The sequence below is a fragment of the Mesitornis unicolor genome, unplaced genomic scaffold (genome assembly GCF_000695765.1).
Source record: "Mesitornis unicolor isolate BGI_N332 unplaced genomic scaffold, ASM69576v1 scaffold48372, whole genome shotgun sequence".
Taxonomy (NCBI): Eukaryota; Metazoa; Chordata; class Aves; order Mesitornithiformes; family Mesitornithidae; genus Mesitornis; species Mesitornis unicolor.
The window spans coordinates 1-10,476 of NW_010170831.1; the positions used below are offsets into that span (position 1 = coordinate 1).

The window sequence follows — 10,476 nt, forward strand, 5'->3', positions numbered from 1 at the left end:
GGGGGAGGGTAGGTCAGGGAGGAAGTCACGTTTGGGTGAGAGAGGCTCTAGGAAAAGCGCTTGAAAACCGCCTGCAGTCATGCTACAGAAGAAATTAAATCTCCAGGTAAGTGATAAAGAAGAAGATGAACGCTACTTATCTCTCCTTAGAGCAAACCGAAAAAAAGACTTGTCATTGACAGTCACTCTGCCAGCTCACCTAAAAAAAGGGTCTTTTGTTTTTCTCTTGCAGAGTGCCCATCACTGAGACACACAACATTTATTACACCTGATGACATTCTCGATTTTAAGATCTCATGTGGGTCTGGTCCAGCACCCCATTCTTTGCAAAGAACGATGTCTGTGTTTCTAAGTGACCTCCCTGGAGTTCACTGTTACTTGGATGGGGTTTCCATGGTTTTGGAAAAGCTCCTGAGACACATGAAAACCATCTAGAGGCCATGTTACAACGAATCAACACAGCAGGCTTGATATCAAATCTTGCCAAGTGTCACTTCAGGCAGGCAAAGATGTCTCCTTGGGTGTACAACTTTTCCATTGTGGCTGAAAACAGATCCAGACTGGGTCTCTTCAGTTACAGATGCTCTGCCACCGAAAGAAATCCCACTTTTTTTCTGTCTCCTACAGCGTGATTTGCAGAGTTATTCCCTAAGTACACTTTGGGCATGGGTCCATTAAAAATGCTACTTTGCAGTTTCTTAGGAATAGACGCTGTACAAGTTCAAGTCTCTGTTGACTCCAGCTATAAGTGCTGGTGCCTCACTGAACATAAAACCATGTTTGCTGAAATTTAAGGAAATGGTATTGGGAAGGGCTATGTACATGCTTCAAGAGTACTAACAAAAGCTAAGAGCAAGTATTCTATTGGTTATATCAGTTTCCTTGTGTTGCCCCTTCTCACATAAGTATGGCACTTGAAAACTGGGAAGAGAGGTGTATCTGAGGAGGAGAGGGGCCCTAGGTAGTACAAGCCAATAAAGTGGTGTGTCACCAGAATTCTAAGGGGAGGTGATGGGGCCACACTACGTGTATTAGAGAAACAAAATGCGGCAGCTTGGCCAAGTTCTAGACCCAGGTTGTATAAAGATTGGACAAAGACAGTTTGTTCTCCTGTCCTTCTCATCATTTCCCTCACAGTGTTTACCACTGGCATTATCCAAATAATTCAAAGAGAATGATCTAAGAGTGAGCAATAGGTAGGCAAGTCCTTTTATTTAACCTTTTATTTGCTGTGGGCAGATGTTGCAATCGGAAGCAACACCCACCTCAGTTTTGGTTCTTAGTCATGGTGGTTTTCTTCCAAAAGTATTGAAAAGATCCTTTGTTTTTGTGCTGTGGCAGATAGTGAAGATTACTGCATTGGGAGGGTATTTGATAAAAGAAAATGTCTGAATTGTTGGAATTTGGATTATATTGAATAATCTTTGTTCACAGTCCAGTTTTTGCAGCTGAATCTTGATTAATAGGAAAAAAAACAAAACCAAGAAACTCATACACTAGTCAGGTTCAAATGTGGTTGACAACTTGTCTAATTGTCAGTTTTTCTTAAGTTATTCAGACGTTATCTTTTATTCTGTGCTGAATTCTATGTAGGGGTAAGGGGTCAGAGATAAAAAGGAAAAGAAAAAAGAACTGAGACAGAAACTTGGAATCAAATAACCATTTGAAGAGTACAAAGATGCGTGACCAGGATAGCAGTGAATCAGAGGCATAAACTAATTTTTTCTTTGCTTTTGCAGAGTATGAAACACGTATAATGCTTAGAAGTTTAAAACATAATTACAGTAGTAGGAAGGGCTGCTGTCAACTCGTGAGACTTCTTTGCATATAGTTGAAGGAAACTGATTTATTCTAGTGGGGAAACTGGCCTGATAGACCTAAAAAGAACACAATTAAGAGATGCTAATAAACTCATTATATGGAGTGATGAAGACATTTTGATCAGAGCTTTAATTATTAGATGCAGAATATTTTCCAGCCTTACTTTCTTGAAATAATAAATGTTGAGCACAGATGTAGGATATTATTATCCCCAGATGGAAATCAGGTGTTTCCAGAAGCTCATGAAAGTCAAGAAAATAGTTTCTGTGGAGCCTGAGATGCTTTAGGTTGGTTCCCAAGGCCTGTCTGATCTTAGCTACCCAGGTGTTGCACTGCCCTCATCCCGTTTACTTGAGTAGAGCTGCCCTTTCATTTTACACAGGAGCAAATCTGTGAGAGGAATTAGGCTGCACAGTCTAAACAGGAGCAGTTTGGGTTGTCTGACAGGGTGCTGTGGCCCCTCTACCAGATCAAAGACTTTGCCAATGACCACAGAACAGCAAAAAGGGCTTTAGATGTCTGCATACCACTGGAAAAGCTAACACAAGCTCTTTCAGAGGGTGTACAGATGCAGAGAATAAAATCTAGGGTGTGCACATGGATCTTTCCTCAGCCCAAGAACCTTATTCATTCTGTGTATCTAAGGCCTTCAAATCCCAAACTTTGATGCTTTTGCATGTCAGGCCCCAGCGTCCCCATGGCTCAACTCAGTCACGTCCTGTGGTGGTATTGCACAGCCACTCTGCCCCTTTGGGTGGCTTAGCTATCGTTCAATGTTTGCCTGCTTTTTTTCTGTTTACCAGGTCAAGCAAACCTCAATAAAATCACATCTTTGGGAGGTAGGAGGGGAGGGCATGTGGAGTGTGGGGAGATGTGTGGCAGGATGGATTTTCCTCTAAAGCTAAAATGTGCTGTGCTTGATTTTTTTTCTATTTTTTCTTTTTTTTCTGTTGTACTTAAAAAAAAATCCTCTTTTTATTGGAGAGATTTCCTGTTTGCACAATGTTTCCAGGAAATCCATATGGTCCATGCCAATGTTTGTTACTTGTAGAAGAAACAGAAGCAGCAGATGAAGATTTTGAAAAGGAATGTAAAGCCAAAATTGATGTGAAGAGTTAGGCTATTTAATGATCTCTCCCCACAATGCCTAGAATAGTTTGTCAGCTAATCCTCCCCGTCTCCAGTGCATCAGGGATGTCTGGAGTCATAACAGTGATCTCTGTTATGCCATGAGTTTGCCTTGTCCTTCGGAGACTGAAGGAAGGTGGAAGATCCTTATCTCAAAGTGTAAGCTGTTTTCTGTGGGTCTAATGGTTCTGGACCTCCAGAAGTGAGGATTACATAGTGGAGGGGAGAGGAAGATGGTGCCCCAAAAGGAGGGGTGTGCTGTCACTATGAGTGAGTGCCGTCAGTGCCTCTGGAGGGGGTGCTGAGAGGAGAGTGCAGCTCTCTGTGTGACTGTAAGTGTCTCTGCCTGTCTTCAGGTAGACAATGACCGGAGGGATCTGGATATGAACAACAAAGAAGTTGATGCTGAGAAGATTACTCGTTTTGTTCGGATGAATGAGCTCCGCCTGGTTACAGAGTACAACCCTGTGGTAATTACCAGCTCCCCACAGCCCCCACCCTGGCACTTTGCCGCCTCCTCATGGGTGTCCTCTGGCCCAAGAGTTTGCACACCCAGGTGTGTGTGAAGGTTGCAGCAACGGTGTAGATGGGGTTGTGGAAGCCATACAGCTCTTTGCTGCTACTCCAGTTGGGGACTGGAAGCAGGTGCTGTGCATGTGGAGTAGGGTGAGGAGAGGAAGGGGGGCGTGGGGTTCCTCTACCCCAGTAAATTTGGGGTGTTGGTGGGTAGAAAGCTCCATTTCTTACCACTCCTGCCAGCAACGCCACTTCTGCCCATGGGCCTTTGCCGTGTTGTGCCATGCCTGCAGACCCTGCTCAGTCGTGATCTCCTCTCTTTGACTGAGAAGCCTTGTGAAACATCGAAACTTGAGTGACCTACTCCCAGTGGGCAGGCACTTCTTCATCACCCAACACATAGGGCTTGAAATAAGCCTGGCTATTTGAAGGCATATTTAAGAAGTGGTTGGAAACTTCCCAAACAAAATTTTTCCCATCCCCTCCATTTCTTACTCCAGAATTCATCAGCTTAACAAAAATAATCAGGCATAGGATGCTTCCATGTTGGCCACCTTCATTAGCTCACCCACCTGACTGGCAGTCATTTGGTTCCCAGTGCTCCTCTCCCTTATAGAGGGTGACCAAGGATTTAGGCTTGCCTGAAATCTCAGCAGTTCACTGGGCTTGTTGCTGTGGAGCCAATGGGTCTTAGAATCCCCAGTGGCCACAAGGCTGAGACTTTATCATTGCTGATGGACTCTTTTGTGAAAGAATGTCCACAGCAGTGCTGACCAGGCTCAATTTAATCAAAGAAGAATGGCCTGACCTGTTTCAAAACTATAGCTTTCCAAACTGATGCCAAGGATCAGCCAAGAGGGTTGACACATTCCCCAGCTCAGGTGCAGTCTGCCAGTAGAGTCAGTATTTTGTTTTGGAACCACAACATTTTGTTTCTGGAGTTAAATACTGTAGAAGCTATTTTTTGGTCCTTTTTTGGGAAAAAAAAGTGGATCTGTTTTTTCATCTTGATAAGGGATGTGAGAAAAACATTTCAAAAATCACAGAATATTTCTGGGGACAGAAAAACTATATCCTGCCCTTCTGTCCTTACAGCCCTCTGAGAACATCCAATTCACATCAGTGGGGATGTTCTTGTTATCTTCATAAATACCCAGACATTCTGAAACCTTGGAGCCTCCACTGCCTCTTTTGGCTTTTCATTGGATCATTGCTCTTTCTTCATGTGTTTGTGGTGATGCTTTGGGCTTTTGCTCCATGGTGTCCTGTTTGGCACCCAGGCTGTCTCCCTGACCACGAAGTCCTGAGTGGTTCAGCTGGTCCCCTCCATCCACCCAGACTGACAGTACACTTGTTGTTCCAGTTTTTTCCCGACATTCTGGAGTCCTATCAAGGTGTGGCAATTAAAAGTGTCTCCTACAGTCCCCATCCTGAAGCCCTCCCAGCTCCACTAATGTAGCTTGGTGTTTTGTAAATATTTATTCCCAGTGCATATGCTGTTTACATCTGCTGCCTGTCAGCAGAGGCAGGGGTCACTGAGTGCGGCCAAGAGTTTCTCTCCCCATCCTGGGGCCCTTACTGTTTCGCCCACATACTTTAGGCATTTTTAGGCAATGCTTACCCTGTGCGCTTTCCAGGAGAGTCAGATGTGACCCGGCCATGTTGATGATCTCTGCTTATTGCTCTTACAGAAGTTTGTGTGGACAGGCACGCCTTTGTGTGGAGCTGCTGGAGGAACTGTGGCTCCAGCTCTGCCCCCTTTCATTCCAGCCCTGTTGTTGCCCTTGGTGCTGGTGGGGTTCACCCTCACTTTCAGCCCCATCCTCTCCCATAAGGTCTTCTAATGCTCTGCATCCTTGCTCTGCACCCCCTCGCCTCAGCTCCATCTGTGCACCACCAGAGAAGTGAAGGGATGCAAAATGTCTGATAAATATTAGACTAATGGTAGATCCCTGGCTGCCAAAAACTAGATGCTCTGCAGTGCATGGCCCTTGCCAGCATGCACTCACTGACCCCCTTCCGTATTACTCCTGGAACGTGTGGAAACTTTCTTCTCCCTCTGGCAGGGAGCTGCCCAGTCTGCTGCGCCTCCGTGGTTTTAGTGGCACGGGGGAGGCAGCAGGCCTGGCCTGGCTGCTGTTTAGTTTGAGGGAGAGGCTGCAGGGCTGCAGGAAGTGGGCAGGAGGAGAAGTGAGTGCCTGGAGATGGTGTGGTGGCTTCTTGAGCAGTGCCAGCCCTGTCTCCTCACAGAGGGCCAGTGTGTGCTGCCCACTTGGTCCTTGCCCAGGGGACGAGGGACAACTGGCTCCAAGTCTCCCACTGTGGGACTGCAGAGGCAATTTTAACCCTCAGCACTCTGGAATGCACAGGCCCCAGGGTTGCTGAAACTCTGGACTCATCCCCATCCTACACACAGCTTAATGCTAAAGAAAGGAAATGAGAGGAGACACCAACCCTGACACCACAAACCCTTCATATTTTCTTGCTCCCATTTCAGCTGGATGCTGTACCTAAGTAATTCAGGGCACCCTTGTGTTCAGTGTTTGCTGGCCTTCCCTCTCCACATCCTTGCCCCTCTAGACTTCAGCTTGCTGCCTCCAGGCAGTCTCCCTGCCTAGTCACTGACTATCCTGAGAAAAATGATGAGCCTCTGTGGTCTTCAGACTCTCGTCTCAGGAATAAGCAAAGCCAGGAAGTTAAACACTTCCACAGGGAGCCCAGATTGGATCCCTCCTGCTTTAAAGAAAGCTGTCCTGCATGTGAGGCTGATTTGCAAAGAAATCGCAGCTGAGACATGAGAATTGATGTTCCTCTGGCAGTGTATCCAATACAGGTTGAATGCTCTCAATCTCCTTGTCTATCTTTGTCCTGTCTGTGTTTCTCTCTCTGTATGTGGTGCCTGTGTTTTTGGCAGACAGCAATAGGTGTGATGCAGAGTTCACTCCAGCTTCACCTTCTCCTGATCACAGACAAGATGTCCCCAGAGCACCCTGAACGAGTGCGCAGATATCGGGCAGCAGCAGAGCTCTTCAAGGGGAAGGTAAGTCCAAATAGAGAGGAGGGAGAACCATTAAGGAGAGGAAAAAAAACCAACAGTGATTTCTTCTGTGGATAGGGAGGGCATAATCTCCTTCTCTCTGCATTAGGGGAGCAAAGGCCAAGTGGCAGAAAAAGAAGATTAGCTGGATCATTAAGTGGACCTCTTCACCTTTTGCCAGTTTGCCTCCTTGTGGGGAAAATACCCTCTGTATCCTGCTCCTCTACTCCCTCAGTGGAACATTATGTATTTCCTTGCTTCTGGTCCAGTTTTGTTCCCTTGCACTGAGAGATGATGAACATATGCTGTGCTTTGGAGATGGTTGCATTCCACTGGTGTGAGAGGTGATTTTGTATACACAGCGTGCAAGATGCCAAGGAGCATTATATAAGTGACCAGACAGCAATTAATGTCATGGTGCTTCTTAACCCTTAGCCTTCTGGTTGGATCCTGGGGAAATGGCTGTTTTAAAGGAGTTGCAAATGGGTTTCTTGGATTTTCCCCACTAAGGTGATGGGATAGATGGGATCTTTCAGAGAAATTTCACCTGTTTCCCACCCCTCTATGGGCAGAGCTTCCTGAGTAATAAATCATCCCATGGCTGATTCTCTGCAAGCAGCTGGATTACAGGGGAATTTGTGTCCAGAAAACAGAGGAAGGAACTGACAAGCAAAGGAGGATTGGGAGCAATAGGAAGGCATCTGGGGCAATGGGGAGTAGCAGATGAGAGCTGGCAGAAGATCACAACAGTGGGGAAGGCTGAGCTGAGAGGCAGCGGAGGAGATCTTCCTGGGAGAACCGTGGAACTGGAAAGAGTTGGAGTTTGAGAACAAGAACAACTGCATGCATCTGTTTGTGGTACTGAAGGGGCAAATTAAAAATCAAGTATATCCTTATCTACAAGGGGAGGGGCCATCTCAGAACCATGCACCCTCAAAAATCTTGAGACTTCTTTATGGCAGGACTACTTCGGACCTTGCCATCTGTCCCACCCATTGGCAAGAGAACAGGCAGCAACCACACATCAAAGTCAAAAGGGTGCTTCAGAAGTGTTTTGCTTTGTTGAATACATAGTGATAAAATTAAATTAATTTATCTGAAAAATTCCTGCTATCTCATATGAGATATGTGTTGTAGTGACACCATTATCCCTGTCCTCCATAAGCAGCAGAGTTTGATACATGACTGGCCCAGGAAGCTAATTCTTCTAACACAGTGCATTGTTGCTTAGCATTTCTATCCTTTGTAGATGTGGCTGCAGCCAGTTTTCTCTTCATGTGACATGTCTAGCTCTGAGCAAATGCGAATAATTTTCCTAGAAATACTTCACAAAACATTGGATAAAATGTTGTACTGAAGTCCAGATAATTTATGAATTGCCAGCAAGCCAAATCCTTTTGTTTTTAAATTCATGCAGGCAAGTTTCCCACTGAATCGGTCTAGAAGTTTGCCAGAACAAAATATAGACATTAAAGATGCGGGGATTTGACTAATTATTTCCACTTTACTGCAGTGGCACTGCAGGACACGTAGATGAAGGGGCTTAGAGTCTAATAAGTTGTTTTTCCCAAAGCAGTGGCATTTTGAGGAGTAAATTCTGATTTGGACTGCCCTCTTACAAAGCAGTAAGAGAGGGCTAGGATCCCTCTGTTTGGGTCTTAGATCTGGATACTAAGGAGCAAGCAAAGTGATGTACCCACTTAGGTTTGTCTTCATTGCTCTGTCATGTAGAAAAACAAGAATTAGTTTGGTTATCAGAAGCAGCCACTGCACAATACCATGGAAATACCTTCTGGGTAATTTTTCTAAGTGGAGTTATCTGTTGTCAGGACTACCAAGTTAACTCAGGTTTACTTCAAAACAAGTAGAGTATTGAGTAGATTACGCCTTTTTGCAGCTTGCAGATTGTCTGTGAATAAATGCAAGATTCCTGATTTTTATTCAGGATTACCAGGGAATAATTCACAGCCTTTGGGCTGATGGTGAAAGGCTTGTTTGTGCTGTGGGGCTAGTGCTGTCAATGTTTCGAGCAAGGAGTTATTGCTGTGCAGTGAAGAGGTGTTCAGGCTCCCTGTGAGCACCTACTATCGCATCCAGCAGTGCTTTATAGTAATTGCAGAGTGCCAGAACAGAGTGGGGAGACTTGGTGTGTGTTGCAGCTTCTCTACAAGCCAGTGCAGAACACAAACAGGGCCTTGAGAGGGTTCCCAAGCAGGAGAAGATGTACTGATCCTTTCACACATCTCTGCTGTGCTCTGATGGAAGAGAAGTCCTTGTCATCATCGTCACCATCTGGAGGAAGAGACGAAACTTGTGCTTGGATTGATGGAGAGATGCAGAGGAGCTGCTGCTGCTGAGTGGTTGACCCTAAAGAGTGAAGAAAATCATAGAATCATGGAATTATTTAGGTTGGAAAAGACCCTTATGATCATGGAGCTCAACCGTTAATGGGTCATGAGGAGGTAATTTACCTGCCAGTTCCTGGATTAGGGTCCCTTCATCTCTGGTTTATGATCTTTTCATTTTTGCCTGAGAGGAAGCTGAGATTTTCACCTGGAGGATCCATGAGGCTGTATGGTGAGGACTATTGTGTGAAAACAGCCTTAAGTGCACACTGAGCACCAGTGAGTGTCTGAAGCCAGTCTAGATTCCTCCAGATTTTGTGGTGGAACCTGGGGGCTATAAAATCCTGGAGAGGAAAGTGCAAATGTCAGATGATGCTAAGCCAGCAAGAGCTGACAAGAATAAGAAGAAATATGGTGCTTTTCTAGCAGACCTTGAGAAACAATTGTGGGTGGGTAACAGTGAACAGAGCTCAGAGCGCTGCAGCTGCAGCAGTGAATCCACCAGCCTTCTTGGAAGGATCCCACTGCAATCAAATATGTGCTTATTTGAGAAAGTACTGCCAAGAGTCTAGGCTTTCTACTGGAAAGGAAATGTCAGGGTTTGCATTGCTGAGCCAAAATAGCATAAGCATCTTCAGTTTTCTTTCCACAGTATCAGAGCATAACATGACAATTACAGCTGGTGTACCTCATGGGTGTTTGCTGAGGTTTCAATAAGGTGATGTTCAGAATAACAAAAGCAGCTTTTGCTGCAACTTAAATAACTGGTTTACAATGTCAAAATGATTTGGGTAGAGTTGTTTGCAAAGTCCCTTTTAATTTATATGTAGGTCCATTTAGAAATGGATTTTGAGAAACTCCTGAGAATCCTTCAGGAGTTCTGCCATGGAAATGAAAGGACGGTGTCCTTTCTCTTGCAGACAGCCATTCATACACTTTTTATTTTTCTTGTCAGACATTGATGGCTCCAGAACTGAGAGAGATAAGATTTAGAGATGTCTCTATCGGCTATAAACAGGGGAACCTGTATATACGAGTTTTCTATCTCACTTAACAGGTATCTACAGTGAAATTGTTTTTGTAGCTTGCTTTTTTTAAAATTAATGACTGATGTTTTCATTTTGCTTTGATGTACTATGTAAACTATGTAAGAAATTACTCAAACTTCAGAAATTAATTTTTTTGCTTATACAGTCTCCTCAAAGACTGAAGGTTGCAGCTCCATGAAGTTCAAAGTCAGACACTGGATATGGGGCTTGATCATCCTTCCTGTTTGTCTTCCTTAGAGGAAAAACTAAGCAACATCAAATTGGTGTCTACCATTGCAGTACTATTTTCAATTTACTTCAGTTCCTTGGGCAATAACATCATTCCATATCTTAGTATTTACTAATAACTCAATGTTCTAAAAGCACTGGGCTAGGAATCAAGTTGCCAAGACACCAAGACAGCACCAGTGTACAAAATTTTCTGAAAGAGGACTTATTGCAGGTGACAGTGCACAGATAATTTCACACTGTGTTCTGTGTTCCTGGAGTATGATGTGTGGAGGGAAGAATTTGTGTCAGAGGCTCCTCATCCATACAGGAGATCCTTCACTGACTCTAGCAGCAGGAAACTGAACACAGG

The 10,476-nt window shown here is 44.7% G+C and overlaps 1 protein-coding gene across 1 annotated transcript in view; it reads left to right on the plus strand.

Annotated features, from left to right (window-relative positions):
• Nucleotides 1-3,305: 3,305 nt before the first annotated feature.
• The window catches only part of ERP27 (endoplasmic reticulum protein 27), a gene marked incomplete at its 5' end in the record, with an annotated part of 10,751 nt that continues 3,580 nt past the window's right edge, over nucleotides 3,306-10,476 (plus strand). Inside the window, 2 exons of the mRNA XM_010179810.1 lie at nucleotides 3,306-3,419; nucleotides 6,380-6,505. Coding sequence (XP_010178112.1) covers nucleotides 3,306-3,419; nucleotides 6,380-6,505 — 240 coding nt within the window. The remainder of the gene's footprint in view (nucleotides 3,420-6,379; nucleotides 6,506-10,476) is intronic.